This window comes from Anser brachyrhynchus (genome assembly GCF_964034855.1).
Source record: "Anser brachyrhynchus genome assembly, chromosome: 6".
Lineage (NCBI taxonomy): Eukaryota > Metazoa > Chordata > Aves > Anseriformes > Anatidae > Anser > Anser brachyrhynchus.
The window spans coordinates 15,598,951-15,621,955 of NC_137700.1; the positions used below are offsets into that span (position 1 = coordinate 15,598,951).

Sequence of the window (23,005 nt, forward strand, 5' to 3'; positions counted from 1 at the left end):
TATGTGAGCAGTCTGGGAAGAGTCTGCTGGGGGAACAGTCACTGCAAGTCCTCCTGTTTTTCTGATACCTTAAATATTTTATTTCAGTCTCTAACTAAAATATATACGTGATGAGCAAGATAAAGCAAACTCTTTAGCAGTCTGTCTCTTCTTTTTGGACAAGCAATTCCTGAGTTACAACACACGGGAGAAGATAATCGCCACTTCCTAAGATGGCCGTTCTTTAAAACGATGACTTGTTAACATAATTCTTATGCTGGTTTCCAACAGAACCAAGACTTATACCGTGTATCCAGTGCTGTTCCAGTGTCTGTTCCAGTCCTTTCACTACTGATTTTTGACACTGTTTGGGCAAGTTCAACCTAATTTGACAGAGGTAAGACTTTCAAATATATCCAGCCCCCAAAACATTAGTTAGCAACTGTGTCAAATAGAGACAATTACTTACATTCTGGAAGAAGGTCGGTTTCATCCCATTGTGTATTTATCCTGAAAGTCAGGAACCAGCCAAGCATCTCACTGCATCCACCCAGCATCCAATGGGCATGCTAGCTACAAGAGGAAAGGTGAGAAGAAGCATTAGAAGAACATCAGGTACAAGCTCTCAGGAAATCATATTCCAGTAGACTAGATAGACTATTTTACAGAATATTGTAGAATATACTGAATATTTATATAATATTTAGAATATTATATAGAATATATTCCAAATACAGTTAGAATATCCTATAAAATATTATTGAAATTTTATTTGTAAGAACTTCCTCCTCCTACTTTATCAACACCTTGACTTCTCTGGAGCTCTTCACCAGTCAGAGCAAGAGAGAAGCAAGGGTCCATCATATGAATAAAAACTTGTTTTATTTTTTCTTTCTTTCTTCTTTAAATTTCATTTTTATTTTTGTTATTCTCTCTTTTCCCCGGGTTATTTAAGATGACAGCAGCCTCTTGCCTCATGTGCTGCAGAACTAAAACTATTTTCAGAAGCAGTAGACTCAAGGAGTGAGAAATAACATCTATAAAACTTGTCCAGTTGTGTTACTTGATCTGTGTAATACTTCAAGACACCTATTATTACAGACTTACTGGACTTCCTCAGTCTCCTTGAACATTACACACTTGCTATCTTTTTTCTCGATAAGAAAACCGACAGTATAACCTTAGCAGCATTTTTTCTTCCCCCCTTGAGATGTGTATCCTTATAGATTGTACTTTGTGATCCTCTTGATTCAGAAGTGTTCCTGACTAAATGCTATTGAATCTTGTCGCTACAATGCTACTCCCCCACTGTATGTATCTTCTATACAGATCACAGCCCTTTTCTCACTTCCTGCACAAAAGCTTCCAGAGAATGAATGCATGGAAGGGCCGTGACATCTCCCTTAGCAGTTGTTGTGTTCCCTTTCTTTTAGCCCATGGAAGGCTGCAGCAACCACAGCTGATAAAGGACAGAGAAAAAATGTCTTACAGAATAAAGCGACAATGCAGCAAATATAACTCTCGTGTGACAGAAAGAATGTGTTACAGCTGGAAGGCGATAGCTTTGTGTGATGCCTGAGGTCAGACTGGACGGTCATAAAGGCTCCTGCTGGCTTTCCAACCCACCCACCAGAGACACTGCAGAGGAAGAGAGGGAGCAGAGGAACCTCGCTGTGTCTGGTCCCAGTGCTCCAGCACATGAGTGGGGAGAAGCTAAGATGGCTACAGGGGCCACCCAGTCTAAATATGCACTTTTGCAAGTCACATCAGGGAAAAGAAGAATGATCAGAGCCAGAAATATGGATGCTTATTGAATTACTGAAAAGAATATCAATCAAAAACCCAAATGGTTCCATCTCAGTTCACTATGTCCAAACTCATTTGTTTGTATAATTATTGCTATCATTTAGATGAACATTCCCTCAAAAAACAAACCACAGTGCTAAGAAAAAATTGTTGGTCCTGCAGCTGTGATAAGGGAAGGAAGGAGACCCGACAGTGCTCTTGCAGAAGTTCAGACCGCCTGAACTTGCCTCGGTCATCTTTTCTCATGGTGGTAACAACACACAGGTTGCAGTTTTGTCTTTACTGACACTGTCATTTCAGATGTACAGTCCTGAAAGCAAGAGAAGGGACCAGGAAAAGAGGGAAGGAAAGAGAAAAGAAAATACTATCTGACAAACACTACCTAGTCCCTCATGCCTCTGCAAAATTTGCATGACTTGTCAAGGAGGTCACCAACCTGACCAAAACATTCCCACTGCTGGCTGGCATGGAAAAAGTGCTGAGCCTTGGACGCAACCTCTCGGATAGCCTCTCACAGGGGACTTCTCATGCCTACAGCACTTGGCCAGTTGATTTGGGTTTGTTTTCAACTAGCAGTCTTTTATCTGAGCAAACTTTAGATGAAATTTGAGTTGAGCGTGTTTCTGCTAACCAGTGATAGTAAAATGGACAAGAAAATGGTGGTTTCATGATTATCAGCATTACACAGGCTACTTTTCCATGGGTCTCTGACAGAACTGAGATGACATTGCAGCCTTCCCTCCAAGAGGGCATGAATTTACCTGGGCACGTTTTTGTGTGCATTGATAGCAGCAAAGTTGTCTGGCGTCTGCCCTGCTGTCACGCTAAGCAGATTCAAAGGCTCCCAGAGAAGGAGTTGACAGACAGATGAATGGACATCTAGCATAATTACAGAAACCAGATTTCTTTAGCAAATCATCATAAAACTAGTTAATAAAGGATATAAGAACATTTCTCTCTAAATTATATCTGCCACTTAAATAGAGCTAACCTGCTAAATTGTCATGGCTTTCATATATAGTTCTCTCTGCCACTATGAGACTGATGAGCCTTTTAATACAAACTTTTCTCATTATCAGGGTGATTCCTCAACATTTGATGGCCTCTCCTTCTGGCTAATTAAATGGTCAAAAATATTCTGACTAATCTGTGTTTAACCAACCAAAAGCACTTCATTAGAAACTTCTCCCCTTCCAAGAAATTCCACCAAATCTAAAATGGGCTTTTGATGGGAATTTGCCTGATAATCAAGGAAATTTCATTTCTTCTCCTACCCTCCCTCCTCCGTCTGAGCACTCTGCGTGCTTCAGATTCTGGATCCCAAAGCAGTCTGATGGAGAGACATGGGGAGCAGCATGAGAGGCACAAATCCAGGGGCGTGCTGGGGGACCAAGAAAGGGAGCCTGGACAGTGCCGGGTGGCCAGACTGCTCAGGGAAGCCAAACTGGGGCCTCCTGTAGCTCACTGGTGAAGCCGTGATGTTCAGTTATGGGCTCTCCCATAGGCACTGCGTATTTTTCAGATATAATAAAACCGTGGATAAATTGAAGATGGACCTGCCAGGGCAAAACTTTTAAATTAGATGCAAGGATCCTACACTTTTGAAATGTGTCTGCTGATTTAGGTGGCCTCCAGTTTTGAGTTCCCATTTCTCAGACGGTACCTGTTTCTTCAGGTATCAGGCTTTCAGGGTTTTTTTTACTTGTTTGTTTGTTTTCAGGTATTTTTCAGGTCCTCAAAACATTCTGCAGCTTCTCTGTGAAAGTCAAAACTCTCAGTGGGATCCAGCGTCACAAGCCCAAACTAGAAGCAGCCAGAAATCACCTGCCACACTGTAGGGGAAGTTGGTTCTGCTCCATGGTTAGGTAATTGAAAGTGGCTCACTATTTCCTGAGCAACTAGGAAGAATGAATATGAATTCTTAACACCCTCAAATAAAACTCTACATCATTCTTTTTGGTTTTATTTTGTGATGCTTTCCTGTGAGAGAGGAGACTTTAGCTTAAGGGGAAAAAATCAGAACAATTTTACTAAAATGGTATTCTGGTATTTGATGTCTTAATTAAAAAGTATCAGGGGTAACTAAAATAAATGCACTATAGAAATGACATACTTTGCACACCACAGACAGAATGAGAATATAGGACCACGTTATGGTCTCTTAACAGTTAATATCACTTTTATTTTATTGTTTTTAGACTAATTGTTCACGATTTACTTTCATGCAAGACCATAATCACATTCATATTTTGCAGCACTTTCTATTTCTTTCCAAGAAATAAGTGTAACGCTGGACATGAATTCCAGGCAGAGGTCTCCTCTGCCATTCCTCAAAGAAAATGAAGTGGCTCTAGTCATACACTGACTGTGTGGCACTGGCAACTGTAAATAGTGAACACTTATGAACAAGATTATTTCCAAAGCATAAGATCATTAATCTAAACTTAATTCTAATTAATCTGAGTTCTTTTGATTGTTTAGTCTATTAGCTGTTGGGAAGTTGTAGTTGTTTTTCTAGTTTTTCTCCTATAGCAAGCCAAAGACTTGCTTGAAAAGGAGACACAAGAAAGTCAAACTGAGTTTCTGAGAGAATTCTGGACTTATAGAGGAATACCAGGTATGGAAAACTCAAGAAAATTACAGGACATGCCAACACTATGCTTCTGTATTGTCTGTTTACTCCGCCTCCTGTCTAGTGATATAAAGAAAACCAGAATCAAGCTCTGAGAGTTTTATTTCAATAGAAATAAATGAAGAATTTGATATTATTTGTTAATGACTTCCGTCTTTCAATTCTATGTCTGTCCAAAATTACATCACTTTCTTAAATGTTTTTGTGTTGCAACAGTTATGGCAAATACACATAATATAAAAGCAATATAAGGAAAATATGTTGATACGTCTAAGCACCATTGAGTCCTCTATCTTCCTTTAGAAAGACAGAAAAAATAAAAATAATGTATAGTCTAGTAGTAAGCAGAGTGTTTAGGTGATCATTAGAGACCATGTAGAGATTGACAGCATAAACACACTTTAAACTTAAACTTTTCCCTTAACTTTAAAGTATTCTGTACATTACAGAACTTGGTGTATGACAGAGTAGAAGTAATTTTAAGTAGGTTTCAGCTGTTCAACAGTTCTGTTTGTCAGTATTTAGCCACTACAGAATGGAAAAGAATGAAATATGGTTTAATTAGTACTGTCAAATAATAGGTACTAAAATTAACTTGGCAGGAGGGATAAAGTAAACAAATCTTAGCCTTTTGTCTCTCTTTATGATCAACATCTCAAATACCAAAGTTATTTGACCTCTTAAGAGATGTGTAAAACTACACCACCAGGGCTCCTTTATAGTAGCTTTTTGTCTCGGGCACCACAGGAAGAAAGACAAAGCAGCAGTAATGTGCTTTAATTAGGCCACAACTTGATTAACTTTGCACATTGGGGATCTCTTCCGGCACTCACGGGTCGAGTGCAGAGCCTGCTCGTTCGTACCATCCGAAGAAAGGCTGCCTGGCTCTTCTCCGAGCTCCTAACCCAGCCTGGCCACACCACCAGGAGCTGGCTGCTGGGGCTTCCAACCTGTGCCCCAGCAGGCAGGAGCAATGGGTACCTTGACTGGATAAATATCCCATACGACAACATGAATATGACCCTATCTAGATCACATGCCACCACCCTCGGAGAAAAACACTGGAAGAAGACCCAGTGCTTAATCCCATTTATAAAACCACTGAAGTTATCTCCACAGACTAGGCTAGTGGCATCCCTTTCAAAAATGCTGAAATAAGTATCAGCTTCTTGTTCAGGGTAATTAAAGATACACAGGTTTGAGTTGTTTTTCTGGGGGCTGGAGGGAGGAAGAAGAGTAAAAGACGTAACACCTGTTTCTCTTCTAGAATCAGATCAGATATGAGGGTGTTTCCAGAAGAGGGGGAGCCAGGGCTGCAGTGAGGGAGTTTTTGCTTTTCATTCAAGCGTTCCACTCTGTTTTTCGTTCTGCTGTTGCCTCTTCCTTTGCCTGTTATAAATATTTCATTTTTATCCCATTTAAAGTGATACTCGAAGTGCTATGTTTTGCAATGCTAAGCTGCAATGTTTGATCTTGCAGGAATGCTGCCTTCTGCCTCACTGAAATTCTGAGACAGTCGAGCTACAGCCATGAAGTTCTTCATGTTACCAGAAAGGCATTTCCCATTGGAATATCTGAGAACAGTAATGCTCAGCGTGTTCAAATCATCCTTTTATTTAACTGTTCAAATATGACTATAAAAGACTCGTATTCAGCACTTCCATTCCATATCGTATCACATTGGCAGGGCAACAACTGTAAACACAGTAATGATCCTCCTCCTGTGATCGCAGTGCTCTGCCAAAGCTAAGGTTTTGCAATGACCATATGCATTCCAAATCAGCACGCTTTCAAAAGAATAGCAGCAGATTTCAAAACATGCCCAGCTGCCCCGGCATGTTCGCAAAATGAGCACGAGCATTATGCAGTTGAATCTGAGACTGCAAAATAAATTCCTTTTCATATACTCTGATGTGCTTCATTCGGAAAGTTTACTTTGCTCTTCTACATCATCCCATTCACACACAGACACGCATCCCATACATTGCTCCCCCTTCCACCCCTCGTGACATTTACTCTCTCTGCTCTGTACAGACATCTATACACCCTCTGTGATGTTTACAAACTCAGAAATGCTGCATGCATTTGCTGTTAGACTGCATGCTCTTTGCAGGCAACATCAACCCACGATCCAAGTACAACGCAGCAAGCATGACTGTCTCCTGGTGTTCCTGATACGGAGCGATCATTCTTTGTGCACTGAGTGCTGAGTACGACGTGAACATACCCACAGCCGTGTTCAGCCATGAGCCCTGATGACTGCATTTCTGCAGGAGAAGAGGCATCTCTTCCATGTTCTCCTCTTTCCAATGTGCAAAAAAAAAAAAAAAAAAAAAGCCTTTCCTTTACAGCAATGTCTGCAGAATTTCAGGAGAAGCTGCAGAATCTTCTACAGCAAATTCTCTGTGCGACCCAAAAAAGGGTTGCCTTTTCCATTTATTTTTCTTTAAGGAAGAAATATGTACTTGAAATACTACATATAATTTAGCCAGAGCAAAATATAGCATATACAATGATGTAAGCCTTGATTTGTTTTTCTTTTCCAGTCTATTACCTCAATCAACATAGCTGGAGAAGGTACAAGAGTAAATCAGGTTGTGGAAATGATCCTTGAATTAAGTTGAGAGGGAAGAGAATTCATAGCATTGTCATTTGGGCACACAGAAGAAACTGAGTTATTAGGCTAGCCTTCTCTATTAAACCTCTGCATTAGAAAGGTCTGATTTCTTGTAAGTCATTTCATAAATACATTATTATCTATCAACAGGCAAAGCAAACAAACAAACAGACAAAAACCCTGTGACTATCTACATTATCTACACTTCAGCTGGATTCTGGAGGGCAATGTGAATAGAAAATGGATCAGCTGACAGACCTAATACATCAAAGGAATTAAAAGAAGCACCTGGTAGCAAATGTGTGTTTTACAGCTACTTTCTGATCTACTCCAGACAATACCAATGGTTGAATTCACTGTTTAGGGAAAAATCCAGAGTTTGCAACATATCCTGGGATGGGAATGTGATTGCTTTTATTATCCCTACCTGTTTCCCTGCTACGTGTCAGGAATATCACTGCACAGTTTTGTGCACTCGCTTCAGAGTCACTCCTGCCAAAATGCAAGTATCTCCAGTTTCTGAGGAGTAGAAAAGTTTCCATTCAGCTGTCCTCAAGGCCTCAGAGACACTGGGTTTTTACATTGCATCTCTGGTAGATGCAATTGGAAACACTGAGGTTTCCAGCTCCGTGCTTTATGTAATATATATGTACATTCATAGGCAGACAATTAAACTCAGACTGAATGTAATTGTACTAGAAAATCCATATAAATTGTTCACAGAATAATAGATTATTTCAGAACACAATATCCAGATAGCAATTCCATTTCACTTCTGCTGAGATCATTCTACATCTACCTCTAATGCTCGTCGCGGGGACTTTCCCCATAGCCATTAAAGGTTGTGCCTACAACAGGGTTTTGGTCTTGTCCTTGCTTCGTTCATCTGGGCCTTGCTAGAGATTATTCTGGGGTGCAGGTGTGTCAGTGACACCAGAACGGGGGGTGGCTCCGTGTGCCTGTGCAATGCGATTGCACTGGTGGCTGCTGCTGGGGGCAAGGGAAAACATGCGTTTCAGGTGCCTTTTAATATTGATGACAAACAACACAATCCTCTCTACTGCACCTGCAGGATGCCCCACACACGGGGCGACACCAAGGAAGTAGTTTGGAAGTGGAGCTTTGCACAATGAGCCCCACACACAATGTACCAGATCCCTCAGAAACCAGCAAGCACAAACCTGGCCCACGCTGCAGCCGCGGGACCAGGTCCCCAGTGCCTGCAGAAAGGGAAAACGCACAGCCTCATTCCCACAGGGAGCTTCCAGGAGCTGAATTCAAGCAGGGAAAGTCGTCAGTGTCTATGCACAAGTGTGTTTGCCAAATGAGACGTGCGAATGCAGCAGCAGTAAGGGACACAAGTTAAGTTTTGTCTCCTCTAGTTGATGAATCTGTCAAGAGCTGCTGTGGAGGAACCATAAGCATTGTCCCAGCGGTCATCCGGGGGCACTGTAATTACAGTACAACAGCGTCTGCTTCTTGGGGAGCGCCTAATTACTGTGCGCCAAAACCAGATTGAACTCAAATTTGCTTCCATCTCTTTCTAACCTTATTATGAATTGATATCTGAAATCCAGATCATTAACAAGAACCAGTAGACAGCATTATCAGACCTAAGTTCCTTCATTTGTACTAGGCTCTACCATACTCCTACTTTTGAAAGCTGCCTTTTCCCAGAAATTATCACAGTCATCTCTACTAAACCACAGCATCCCTCTGCACGACGGAAATAATTACATTTCTCACCAAAGCATCACCTGTGGAGAGCGCGGCCGAACGAGCTTCCCATTGCTGCAGGAGTGGCAGGAGATGCTTGGGCATGCCTGAGGGGCGGGACAGACCACGCGCACAGAAAGGACAAGTCCTTCTTTCACACGTTTCTCAAATTCTGCCATTCCTACATGGTTTCTGAGGATGAAAAGTCATCTTCTCAAGTGATTCATTTAATGTTGCTTGCAGGGCTATCGCAGTGGAGCTGGGGGCTGCCCCATGTCTAGGCAGGCAGCCTCCTGCCAGCCGTAGTTCTCATTTCCAGGCGATCGAGCGGTGAGTAACCCTGTGCTCGTGGTAGACCAGGAAGCAGAAAAACCTCTGCATGCTGTTCCTTTTGACTGTGGTAATACCACTTATTTCTCAGCCAGAAACGCGATGGCTACCATACAAGCGAGGTTAAAGAAATGCTCCTACACATTTCACAAAAAATCTACGAAAAGGTAAATTTTAGAAGCAAACCTGTTTAAGATGAAAGTTGCCTGAACCTGTTCGTGGACAGGCTTCGTGTAAAGCACTGCCCTGACAACCCTCCCACGGCTGCATAAAGCGCTTCTTGCATCTATCAGTGAGTGACTAGATGTGGTGAGCCCCCACACCCACAGCTGATCACTTGCAGTAGACTGTAGAATGGGGAACCGAGGTGGGCCACTGCACCCACAGATCACTGGGAGAAGATAAGGAATTAAGTTCCCTTCCAGGCCCCTTGTCTTCTTCCCTTGCTGTTTTCTGTCCACTGTCTCCATATCTTTAGCTGTTTTACATTGATTTTTCTCTTCTACAAGTACAAATGACATAATTATTTGTCCATTTCTTTGCTACTTCTACGCATAGCTACTTGGTTTCATCAAGAGAAGAATACTGTAGGGCTAAGAAGGGCTTGCCTACTTTTAAATAGCATCCAATGGATAAAACTTCTGGTTGGGTTAATAAGGCTGGGGGGTGCGACTACCACAAAAAACACCAGTTCCCGTCTCTCAGTCAAACTGCAATCATGACGTGTCAAACCCCTCGTTCTGCTTTCAGAGTTCAGGGCACTGACGGTGCCAAATTCAGCACAGCCCAACCTTCAGCAATCTTCATCTTTAAGGAACGTGACAGGTGAACATTTTAAATATGCAGTTTGACCTTGCACAAGAACAAAGGTGAGAGAGGTAAAATGTAATAATTTAAGAGATTTTTCTTTCAAGGACTGTATCCTGTCTCATAAATCTGTATGTACTAATAAGACTCATATATCACTCAGAGTGCAGTGTACATGACAATTAACTGAATTTTTTTCTTTTGAAAGAGAATTACGCTTTCAAAAGCCTGTGGATAACCTCTGTTCATCCACACTAAAGAAATTACATAGCTAGTGGTATGTTTTTCATTACTATTTCATTAAAATCCTTTAGCTTTAACTGGAAAGGAACAGCACTGAAGGTGAAAGCTTAGTTTTATCTCCACATCTGTTCTTCGTAAAAAGGAGCTAGCAGAGGGTGCAGCAAGGATGCTGGCTGTGGGAGTAAAGAGGTTACAAGGAAAAGGCTTTTTTTTGAGGTGCAGTAGCTAGTCCAGCCATGAGCTGGATAAGACCATCAATGCATTTCAAAATCTTTATAAAAGAGCTTGCCCTCAAAATTACCCTTGAATGTCACGACCTTCACAACATGCACATAAGTAGCTGAAAACTACCTTATTCCTAACTAATTGCTCTGGCAACTATAACTATGTAGCTTTTCCCTTTTGTTCTCTTTTAGCTGCTGCTGAGATGAATTTACAGGCATAATAAAATAGGAAAATGTATCTGCAATGTAAAAAGGTTGCATATGCTGATTTTAATTTATTTCACCCAACTGTTTTTTCTAAAGTAAGCTTTTCTGAAATAGTTCTTTGAATGAGTGAATTATAAATATATTATTACATAATATTCACTATGTGGTATGCATTGTATTTTACTTTTATGATAACAAGTAAAATATACTTAAAATAAGCACAAATATTTTCCACAAATTATTCTATGGATAGCTCTGTGGGTACTCAATGTGTACTATGCTGCTCCTCAGATTCCTAGGAAGATGTATCTTATATATATATCTGTATAACTGAGCACGTCTATATAGTTCTACTTCCTTTCTAAAGAAGACATCAAAATCATTGCATTGCTTCTATCACTCTAGCAATTTCCATTGTGGAACCCCCAGTTAAATGAAAGACAAGGTTATGACTTCCTACCTGAAACAAGGTGAGCCATTAGTCTGAAGTGTTAGGACCTGACTTTGCATCTTCTGAAGACAACATGGATGCGCACACTGAAAACTCACATTCACCCCTGAGTACTTCAATGACCATGAAGAGCTACATGATTTACCCGATTACCCCCATTTATTTGGCTCTGTGTTGATTGTATGTATGCAGCTTACATCTTTCCAGAGTATTGATAGTGTTAACGGTACTCACCCCCCCTACACACACACACCACTGCCAAAAAAAAAAAAAAAGACGTGTCTTTCTGCTGTAAATGGAGGCACACAGCAATACAGGATGACAAAAATGCAACCCGTGAATCTGTTCAAGGGCAGCAGCATCATTTATAAGGCGGCGAGCTCAGCCCTGGATGTCCATGCTGCACTCTGCCATATGGTGGGTGCAAATGTCAGCAGGAGCTACTGCATGTTCCCAGGAAAGGCTGCAGCTAGCTGCCCTCTGCTAACATTTACAAAGGGATGACTGTGCTGCCCTCCAGCATCTCGTGCTTCAGCTCCCTGGGACACCGCCTGAGCTACCGCGCAGCAACGGCCCAGCGCTGTGCTCCAGTGACCAGGCTGGCACAAAGAGAAGGTGGCACTGTTTGCATATCCACATCGCCGTTGGCGCACATACTGAGTGGTAAGAGCTTGTGAGTATCTCTGCTGAACCAGAGGGGTGCTGGGGGAACGCGCAGTCAAAAGCGTGCGACAACATTAAGTGAATTTATGAGCTGTAAATGGAATTGAATCAACATGAAATTGCACAGCTGATCGTTTCCATGCTCCTTAGTACCCCGTTTGTTTGTTTTTTTAATACTATTTTTATATGAAGTTTGGTTATTCATTTTGTTGAACTATTTTTGTTTTATAACATACCCATATTATACCCAGAGATTGTATATGAAGTAAGTCAGAAACACGTATTAGCCCATAGATTTTTGCAATCAAAGTGACTTTTAACAAGACACTACTAATAAATTAAAATTGTGTGAATGTTCTGAACTTCCAGACAACAGCAATATCTGTTTTTCTTTCTCTTCTCTCTGTATTAAGGCTCTGAGCTGATGTGGGATCACTGTGGCAGCCTGGGAATAATAACGTACGAAGCAAAGAAACCACTGCCCCAGCCTGTTTGCTGCACGAGCCAGGCACAGGAGCACACAAGGCATGCCTCAGACAGAGGGCTAGCAAGCCTACTGGTCTACAGAAAGATCAACAAGCAGAGAAAATATCAAGAAAAGTGAGTATCCCTCGGGGGGGGAGGGGGGAGGAATGAGTGGCAGGTAACGTAAGCTAAGTACTGGGCTTGTGATTTTAATTGAGAGTGACTATTATTCACACCTAAATGCGGGTCATCACCAGAATATGTTGGTGAGGGTTTTGGGTTCAGTAGGTTACAGCAGCCCAGGTCCATTTATCCAACCAACTGGTCACATTTGATTATTTTAACTACTTTAAATCTGCAATAGGACTTCAAAACAAGCATTTCTAGTACTACAGGCTAACAGGAGAAATCCACTCAGGACTGCCTCCTTCCCCTGCCCCTGCACATCCCCACACACCCCTGCTGGGGACCATCTCTCTCTTCCCACTCATTTGTTTTAAGCCGGGATGTTCTCTGCCTCTCAGGCTTTGCTTCTCTCACCTCTGCAGGTGCTTAGTGACAACTTCAGTCCTCTGAATCTCTCCCTAGGCCTTCACAGTACAAATCTCTCGCTTTTGTCTAGATGAAACCCCTGGAGCTTTCCTCAGAGGCAAGGAGAAGCTGTAGCACGAAGCAGATACACTGTTAAACACAATTGAAAAAAAAACATACAAGGGAAAAAGGAGTCAAGAACATGAAGGAAACATCAGTGCATTTCTGCTGCTTACTTTGTGATCTCGTCAAAGCCTGTCCTGAATTCTGGTCAGAGCCCAGCTGACTTGCTTTTTGCACAGCAATTTGTTTTAAATTGGGCATAGTGAGCCAGTTCGGGGCATAGTGAGCCAACTCTGGGCATTTATGGATGCGCACAGCTCTCGCAATGTGCTGGAACAGCACAGGGGGTGGAAGGCTTGCTGGGGAGACAGCCAAGGCACAGGAGGCATCCCAAGCAAGTCAGAAAAATGCGGCTAATGACTTGCTATGATGGGAACATTCATCTCCTTTTCCAAGAATTCATTGTGAGCATCACTCTCAGCCCCAAGGGTATCTTTACCTGGAACCCACAATAAATTCAGGCTGAATGCAAGCTCCTGTTTGAAAACAGATGCATTTCAGACACGAGTTATAAGCCTAGTCTCAAGGCTGAAAACTGAGGTAGTGATAATGTCAAGTGATAATTCTGAATGGGCAAAGGGTTCCTGTGAGTGCTGTTGGCTTCTGTTTACTTCTGAACACCCTTTTCTCCCTCTGAAAGAAATGTGAATTGGGTATGTTCAAATCACGTAGGACCTGGCATTTCCTCACATACAAGTGTCTACATACATCTCTCAAATCAGGGCTGGCTGCAGGACCTCCTTAAAAGACGTATTTTCAAATTACTTCAGGACACAGCTGAACACCAAACATTTAAAGTTATTACAACTGCGTAATGGCCTGGGTGGAAACCATGTCATTGTAAGAGATTCTCAAGGAGTTTCAAAAGATATGTTTTACTCACATATTTTTTTTTCCAGCAATGATTCATTTTCCCTGAAAAATTAATTCTAATTTACACTTGGCTCTATTTGGAATTATTAGAATTATTATTGGAATTATTAGAAAGTCATCCCCTATTATTTTCAGTGGTTCATCATCTCTCTCCCTCCCTCATCTCTTCCTCTGTACTTGGTGAAGTTTCCCATCATTTTGGGAGTACCAGTATTTGTCATGATTTCTTCCCCTGCAGCTAGACACCCCTGATGTATCGCTTTCTCCCTTTTTGAGTATTCAAGGAAAAAAAGAGCTATCCCACCCTTTCTGTCTTCCATAAGAACATTTTGGTTTTCCTCATTTCTCTTGTGGAGGGGATTAAACTATTTGGAAACCTACCACAGGCATCTCAGAAAACACTTCCTGCCAGAGAAGAGTTTCAGAATAAAACACAGCAGAGACCTTGGGCTGCTGGTTTTTGTCTAACCACAGCGCAGACACCTCCCAGCTCCCACAGCCTTGGGGAAAGCCTGGTGCCACCAACAGGAGACACCGTGAGTCTCATTCCATCCACCCCCATTTCCCAAATCCCGGTGTGCACCATGCCCTCCTGGGGTGCTTCCCAGGCCCCTACCCTTCGCTTAGGTAGGCGTATGAAGCCAGCAAGAATCTGGGCTTAACAAATGAGCTTTTGAAAACATTTCATAGATCATCAGAGAGAAAGAGGAATGAGAGAGGGAGATTTGTTAGCTCGTGTGCTCCGTGTTACCAAGTAACCCTGTCACAGCTTTCTGACCTAAGGAGGAAGCTCTGCAGTCTTTTATTTTTTTCACTCATTGCATCAATCATGTCTCGGAAGATTAAATTTTAATGAAAACCAGCGTCTAAAAAAGAAAAGTCTGAATAATAGAGTAAATAGAGTAAAAGGCTGAGCTGCTTTTATCCAGGGATACGATACAGGTTGTCAACCACGAGGAACACCGAACACAGCGGCCGGCAAGCGGGCACTGCTGGGGGTGGCAGATGGGAGGTGGGCAGCAGGGGGAGGCGGCAGAGCCCAGCTCTGTGGCCCGGTCCTGAGGATTCAGACAGGGACACCCTGTGCTTTTCAGCTGGTCACGTACACCTGTGACCCGAGTATGTCTTCGGGTGAGCGGGATTGTTTCTATAACGAGGAAATTTCTTCCTCCACTCCCAGCATGCCAAATGTCCTCACACATGTGAGCTTTACGCTGTGTGTCCAGAAACTAATGACAGTGATCTCCTGCAAGGTAAGTCTCACCAAACTGAGCCTGGAAGGGGCCACCTGAAATCTGGAGATAAAAAACTCCATGTCACGGAAGTCAGCGAAAGATTTCCATGGGAACAGCAAAAAGGTGCTAAAGTCTATTTCTGTTAACAGACATATACTTATTTTTTCTCCCATTTTTCTTTTCTTTTTTTTTTTTTCTTATTCCCTTTTGTTCTACCTCTCTCTGCTTCAAAGGCCACTACGACGTTCCCTCTGGCATATGACCGGTTCAGTCTATAGCTTTTCAATACTTGATGGGAGCTCCTAAAGCAAAGGAAATTTGGCTGTGGGATCTGATGGACATTTGCCCCATTAAATTTACCCTTTGCCTTCAGGAGCACCTGGATTTTAATGCTTTAGTAAAACCCTAAATCCAAAGAACTCCCATGGCCAGTTGCATGCTGTGTACTGGGTGGGTTGGGAAGAGGAGGGGATTAGTTTCAGTGTGGACTCTGCAGGCATCAGGCTGTGTGCTGAAGTGTGGGATTTGATTGCCCTCATTACGGCAGTCGGTGGAGCTGCCTCTGATTATAGCCACAACATCACAAAGGCCTTTGTAAAACCCAGGGTTTGTTCCTATGATCTCCTGTGGTGGTAAATTATAGTATGAATACACAATGTGGCAGAAAGTAATAATCTTGAGTAATGTAGCTGATTTTATTGCTCTTTAATTTCATTAAGTGTATTCTTGTCAGGCAAGGGACAGGCTTTCAGCTCCTAGGAGCAGATGCTCACGTCCTAGAGCTAGACCCAAGATACTCATCACAGAGACAGAGGCCATTTGCACAGTCTGGACCCAAATGAGGAGCAATGTTGGCGTTTCTGGTTCAGAAAGGTTTCTGCTCCAGAAGAGATGGATGAAAGAAGACAGGTACTGGTTTATGGTCTGTGCCTTTCCTTTCTTCACAGACTGGCATCTCCTCTCACTCTGCTCACGCGTGCCCGTGGCGAGTGGTGGCAGCAGGGCTCACCTGGCAGCCTCCGCTCTGCAGAACAGTGCAAGCAGGTACGACCAGTAACCAGCAGGCTGATCCCACAGCAACACGGACAAGGGAAGTTAAACCACTGCAGGGAAATGTGGGTTTACACCAAAATGACACTGAAGAGACCGATGCAGGAGCATAGAGTCAGCCCTTCTGCTGACTCCATGGCAAAACAGCTAGGAAAACAATGAAGCAAAAAGTAGTATTTCTTAAACTAATGAAACAAGGTTTGTCAAAGCTCATCTGTAGGCATGTAACTCCACTGTATTATTGAGAAGCACCTAGGTTCTCTGTCACACACAGAGACAGAGGAAGTCTGCAAGAATTTATAAAAATATATATTAGAATGAGGAGAATCTTCTTTTCATAAAGAGCAGCAAAGAATTTTGCTCCTAAAGGTGCCTCTGTCTGCTCTGGGTATTAGTATTAGGGTTGCATGTTTCATTCTCGGGACGTGCAGAAAAGGTTATGGCATGTTACACAGAGAAGTGTATCCCAATGCTGAATAGACTTCACTTTCCATGTGACTTTCTCCTCCCACCTCCCCCTTTTTTTTTCCATTAATTTTGTCTTCCAAGTTTACTAAAAACATTTGAAAGCCTTTGGGAAATTTAATCAAAAGTTCCTGATGAAACGCTGGAGAAGAGAAGCAGGTTTACTGATTATTTTTTAAGACGTATTTTCTGTCTTTCACAGCAAAGTCTGCATTGCACCATGAGGCACAGCGATGTACTCACAGGGTGAGACTTGTCAGCTAAGGATGAGACTGCAGCTCCACCCTGCCTGAGGGCACATTTCAGAGCAGCCATGACCTCCCCCAGTGGGGCTCGAGACCCCAACAGAGTTAGAGCTTTCTCATTTTTGACTGCTGACCCTGGGTGTGAGACACAGAGGAACCCCACGTCCAGGGCTCAGTGCAGGACTGAGGTTTCAATTATTCTTCTAACGAAGCACGAGAATCTTGCTCACGCTTGAAGTACCTCTCCTTGCTGCCTTGCCTTTCCTTGCCCTGGAGAGCAAGCACAGGGCTTTGCTCTGCCTTGGTGAATCTGAAATTTGGTGGAGTCTGATTAAAGCTGCTGTGGGGGATAAGATAGGGCAACAGCTACTGGGGGTTACTCGGAGGGTTTAGTACAGTAATGATATGGATATATTTAGTGTGTATCTAGTGTTCCTATCGCCATGTTCAGAGGTTTGGGGACATAAATTGGATAAATTATTCAAGTGTGATCGTCCTTTCTTTACTTGGAAGAATCTAGATTAAAAACTGTGATTATGGATAGGCATTAAGGTAATAATCTATTTGATTTCAGAGATGGAGTCATCTTGTACATTTTTATATATCACATAAATATTATATCAGGAAAAAAAATTGGGCTAAATTTGAAGAAGAAGATGAAAAAAACTAGCTGAAGGAGATTCTGAACTGCTAATATACATACGGGCATACACTTCCATCTCGTGAGCCCAGTGTGCTGATCTAGTCCAAACTGAATTCTGAAAGTAATACTAGTTTTTACAAAATAGTGAGTCTGTAAATATTCACCATAGACGAAAAGGCTTTATTCAACTAAGTGATTAGGAGATTTTTTTCAGAGCTCTTTAATCTAATTTTGATGTGTTACATCCCATTAGTGGGTTCTTAGGGAATGAAACATTTTAAATATATAATACCAAATAAATTAGCTTCAGGTTTGACAAGCCATTGACTATATACAAGATAAAAAGTAAGTACTGAGAAGAATGAAAAAAAAAAAAAGCCTAAACTCCTTTATATATAGCTTAGTTATTACAGCAGTACTGGAGAAGGAAAGCAATAATTATAGTGGTTAATTCCCCTTAGAATAATACAGTGTAGTGAACTAATTTCTCATGTGTGTGCAGTATTGCTCTCTACTGGCTGCTGCCTGGGTGGAAAGAGGCAAAGCTCTTACAAAGAAGCCATCACATGGTCTATAAAATCCCAAATCTATCTGTAAGCAGACAAACTGGTCCCTAAGAGGGCTGACCACCCAGCAGCATCCAGCTGACTTCCAAAAGGGTTCCTGGATATCCAGCTCCTTTAATACAAAAATTAAATAGAGAATCAGGGGTGAAAATTTTAGGTCTTTGACAGATTTTTCAGTGGCTAGCAATCTAAGAGGAGACGGTGTGACATTACAGCAATAAGGATTTCACGCGGCATGAAACAGGAACGAACTGTATTATTGACATTAGTGAAAGGAAACCTCTTTGCCCACATGGAAGTTTGCCATTCAGTAATAAATACAACACAGTCCTAATTTCTGCTCCCCAGGTACAAATGTATAATTTATCTGAGAACTATGTCCGCCATCTAAAGCTCTTGGCATCATTATTTCAGCATTCCAGAAATCATTACTGAGTGGAAGAAACCTGTGAAGGAAACAGAAGATGTGGTGTAGATCCCAATTATGTTAAACATTGCTGCCTGCAAGTTTGTTCCCTCCAGGCCCCACAGGGTTTCCCAGTGATTTCTTAACCTCAGGGTTACCAAAATGTTCTGCTGCTAGAAATCAGTGGAGAACCTGCCCTTCTGATGTATGCATGTGGTTTGCACACAATCTTGTTAGAGACATACTTGTGACGAAATGTGCAGGGAGCAAAATACGTCTACTTTGTCTTTTTCTGCCACAACCCCAGACACACTCTGGCTTCAGAGCCAAAATGCTAAACGAACCACAATGTGTGCTCTGAAAAATGCAGATGAAGCCTTATGATAGTGATTGTCCTCAGAGAGGCCTGGAGGCTTACAAACCTGTTCCTGACTATAAAAGAGGAAAAAAAGAATCATATTCTGGGGCAGAGAGAATACTGTAAGATAGTCGTCAGTTTGAACACTTGCTAACTAATCTGAATTAGTTTCTGAATTAGTCTCATAGATATAGGAAAACTGTATGGAGAAAATCTGTATCTTTTCCCCTCTTGCACTATCCTTTTTGAAACAGAGACCAGAACTACCAACATGCAGGCAATATTCAAGACACAAGCTCACCGGTAGCATTCAGGAGCATAATGATGTTCTCTGCTTCCTAATTCAATCCTTGTAACTCCCAACTCTTCTTTTTCCTTTTTTTCCTCTTTTTTGATTGCTATGGAACAATGAATTTTTCAAAGAACTACCATTACCCCAAGGTCTTGTTCCCCAGCAATAGTGGTCAGCTCAGAGCTTATTATATATATGCAAAGATAAGATTCTCTCCCTCCACTCCCAGCTGCATCACTTCATCATTATTTATACTGAATATGCCTTGCTATTTTAATGACCACACTTGTTAGGCCTCGTGCAATACTTCACAGTCAGCCCTCATCTTTTTGCACTCTGAAACTTATCAGCGTCAGCAAACTTTGCCATCTTACAAGTCATTCCTTCTCGGGATCATTTATAAGAGTGCTGAGCAGTACAGATCTCAACACACGACTCTGAGACTCCCTTCATGACCTCTGCTCGCTCTGCAAGTCAACCGTATACACATACACGTTTTCCCCAACTTTCACACCCTTTTTTAATCCATAGAAGTACCTCCCCTTTCACTCTATGGCATCTCTATTTCCATCAGAGCTTTTGCTGAGCAACCTAATCGAAAGCCTTTCGGAGAACAGCGCTTACCAGTTGGGCTTTGGGGTATCTCAGGATTCAATGGAAATGGGATAAAGCCCCCTCAGACAGATCAAGGCTGGGTACAGGCATGTCACCCGGGCAGCTACCCCACCTCCTGTCCTCCACAGGGAGAACAATGGAGGCCCTTGACTGACAGACTGGAGTGGCAGTAGAAAAACCATCTTTGCTAGAGTTTTAAAGACTACCAATCGTGATATTTCCTACTGTTGAAAAACAGCTTAAGGACCAGATGTGATCTGCCCCCAAAGGTTTAGTTAACTTGTGAGAGAAGATTGCCAAAACTCATCCATTCACACAACTTTACTTCAGATTTCTGTAGAGATGTGAGGGAATGGAGCTAAAAGATCTGGCAGTGTCACAGAAATTTTCGGAATATCTGCTTGGTGTCTACCAGAACATTTTCTCAGGCATGTAGAGTATTTAAATGTCAAAAGCGAAATGAACACTGATAGCAGTGAAGTGCAGCCAACATTCATGCTTCTTTTTTCATTGTTATTCTCATCAGCCAAAAAAATAAAAAATAAAAGAGAGAGAGAGAGAAAAGCCACTCATTTCCTACTGGCTACATGCTTCAACAGTTTACTTCTGTTTTTTATGAGCTGAAACTGGTACAAAACTAGACTTCCCAAATTAAAATTGCCAAAAATCAGAAATTAAAGATTTTAAAAGGTAGCATGAGAAAAAAACAACACTCTCCCTGAACACCTCAGAGAGTCCTGGTCTTGACTCTCATGGAGACCAAGGTGACCATTTTTGCTGTTTGATTTATTATGGTGTAACTCTCCCTCTAAAGCAAAGAAGGAAATCAAGTGGGTTCCTCCAAATGACAGATGACTGTGATGGCCTTTCTGGGAAGGGAAAGTTGTCTGTGAAGACAGATACAAGATCAAAAGTGAATGCCTCGTCTCAAGAGACAGAAAAAAATATGGTTATGGAAATGATGGAGCCAGTTCAAGAGAGGACACACAGCATATCAGACAAACAGATACTGTCGGCTGTCTAAGGAGCTTGCACCTCACTGTCCTGAAATGCTGGACAGATTTGAAGTATGATGTGGCTACGACTTATGAGAACTGAGTAAATGGAAGGGCTGGTAGGGATGAAGGTAACTCCACAAGAGAAAAATGGATCATTACGGGGAAAGACGGACAGAAACCTCTGGTCTGAAAGCCTATGAACTGTCCTGGAGGAGTGCATGCTTTTTTCATGTCCAGTCAGGAGGCCAGAGGTCAGCCGATGGAAATTTGAGGAGAGGAAATCGTGATATGTATTTAATCTTTAAAAAATCATTTCACTCTGTTCACCTTGCAGGAAGTGAGTTAACTCACCTAAATATTAATTGATGTACAGTTTGGAAACATGAACCTAGAAACCACTGCAGGAGTGCTGTGGGCAGGGGGCTTGCAGCCCCCGGTGAGGCAGGGGGCAAGGGGCAAGCAGCAGGCAGCCTCTGCAGCCAGCTCTGCTCCTCTGCAAGCATCGCAGTTATCCCTATCCCCATCCCACCGGCTCTGCTCCTCCAAGCCCTGAGTGCCCTGTCCCACCCACACATCCACGGCGGCCAGACCCCAGCAGGAGCACCGCAGCACCAAAGCCCCACACCTAGGCACAGAGGCGGTGACTCAGGTTGGTGTGAGGGCATTTGTCTCCGCACTGCTAGTCCCCAGTGAGCGTAAGCTAAGACTTTTAACATCAGTTTTTCCACGCAGGTTTTGCATTTAATTATAGAGTGAGGGCACTGTGTGTTCCAAGAGCAATCATCTTACTGACATGTTATTCTGAAGCCAGCCTTCATTCGGCGTGACACATGCTAGTTATGCGCTACCAAATAGAGCTATAATGAAGTGAGGCTGGGGAAAAATATATCGGAACCTGAAGTAATGCCAGCTAAGAAAGCTTATCTCTACTTTATTATTATTATTATATTTAATAAACAATCTTTCATGCCTCCAGAAGAAAGAAACAAATGAGAGCTTTCTAGGGTAGATATAAAAGCCTCGCATAAAAAATGTGTTTACTGGATTACAAGTACTGAACTTTCCATTTTGCTCAGAAGAAAAAGGAAGAAAAAAAGGAAACAAGAAAAAGCCAGCTGAAACAAACAGAAAGCTTTACAATTATGATGTAAAGAGGAACAAAGCCCCCTTAACGGAGAAGACACGTATATGTTCCAGGCCATGACTTATCTTTGGTCAAGATCCAATATTTTGTAAAAAGGGCATCGGGAGCTCTTAGGCTGAACAGCAGGTCCCATTTATAGGTCCACTGAAAGACTTGGCAAAACCTGTTAAAATATTTCAATATTGTTGCTGAGCAGTTGTGAGGGTGGGTTTTCGACACCTTCACCTAATCAGCCCTCTTAGAGAGTTTCCTTGGTCACCACCGGAGGACCCGAGGCTCAAGGTAGAAAGGATCCTCATTCCTTGTGGGGTCTGTCCCGTGAGCTGCAATGGTGCGGCTGGTGTGCGTTAAGCAAGCTGTGAGCCAGCCTTTGGCTGGGAAGATCCCAGTTATTGGCAGAACAGCCATAAATAATCTGCTGTATTAAGAGTTATATTGTGGTAATAAATATTTAATTCTCCATCTGGTACATCTTTTTACCCCTTCAGGGACCAAAAGGAAGCAAGCAGAAGCAGACCCCACATCCTACGGACTACCTCAGGAGTAGCAAGAAGATTCCCAAATAATGTTTTTTGTTGTTGTTTTCCTAAAGTACAGTAAATGTTACCAAATATTCAGATGCTGCAATAGGAGCTCTGAAGACTTCAAAGTTGATTGCTCTTCTGTATATATTTTTGGGGTCTTTGCTTTTCTTTATTCTACGACAAAACCTGTCACTAACAACTGTATTGCTTTTCCAGTATACAAAAATAAGCAGAGCTTCATTTTTTCTCATTCCAAATTTTAGAAAATTGTCCCTGCAGCAGAGAAGATCTCATTCACTTTTCCTAGACTTAGGGTTTTCAGACTTCTCTGACTCATTGTGGGCAAATGTCAAGCCCCAGATGCATTAAGAGCTCCTGAGTGGATAAATCCCTCTTCCTCACTTCTCCTCGTGGCCCTTCAGTGTGAGTGTATGTACTCTACGGGTGAACCCATCCCTAAGTATCCCATCCAGTTATTGTACAGTGACCTTATTAGAGAAGCAATATCATGAAACATCCCTGTTCAAAATTAGGGCAGTGTCAAAGTGTTCTGAGAGCTCCATGGTATAATTTCTTTGTCACACTTTTTAATGTTATTTTATGGTGCTTATTATAAGAAAGCACGACATAGGTTATTTTGTATATTCTAGCTATGCTTACAGAGATGCCTTTTTTATTAATTTCCATAATACACTTCACATCTGGAGGATACTATTTGCATAGCAACAGTGCCTGCCAAGACTAGCTTCTTAAACTAAATTCCAAGGATATTAACTCATGGCAAAATGTTATAGCAA

The 23,005-nt window shown here is 42.1% G+C and overlaps 1 protein-coding gene and 1 long non-coding RNA gene across 3 annotated transcripts in view; one reads left to right on the plus strand and one right to left on the minus strand.

Annotated features, from left to right (window-relative positions):
• The window catches only part of LOC308197454 (uncharacterized protein), a 557,403-nt gene that overhangs the window by 149,153 nt on the left and 385,245 nt on the right, over positions 1-23,005 (minus strand). For both annotated transcript variants that reach the window (XM_080597939.1, XM_080597940.1), the window contains one exon: positions 449-552. In XM_080597939.1, the coding sequence (XP_080454065.1) occupies positions 449-472 (24 nt within the window). In that variant the 5' untranslated portion in view covers positions 473-552. The remainder of the gene's footprint in view (positions 1-448; positions 553-23,005) is intronic.
• On the plus strand, positions 14,456-16,741 carry LOC308197463. The gene is made up of 3 exons (XR_013952950.1): positions 14,456-14,920; positions 15,850-15,946; positions 16,620-16,741. It is a non-coding gene; the product is annotated as an uncharacterized lncRNA (long non-coding RNA).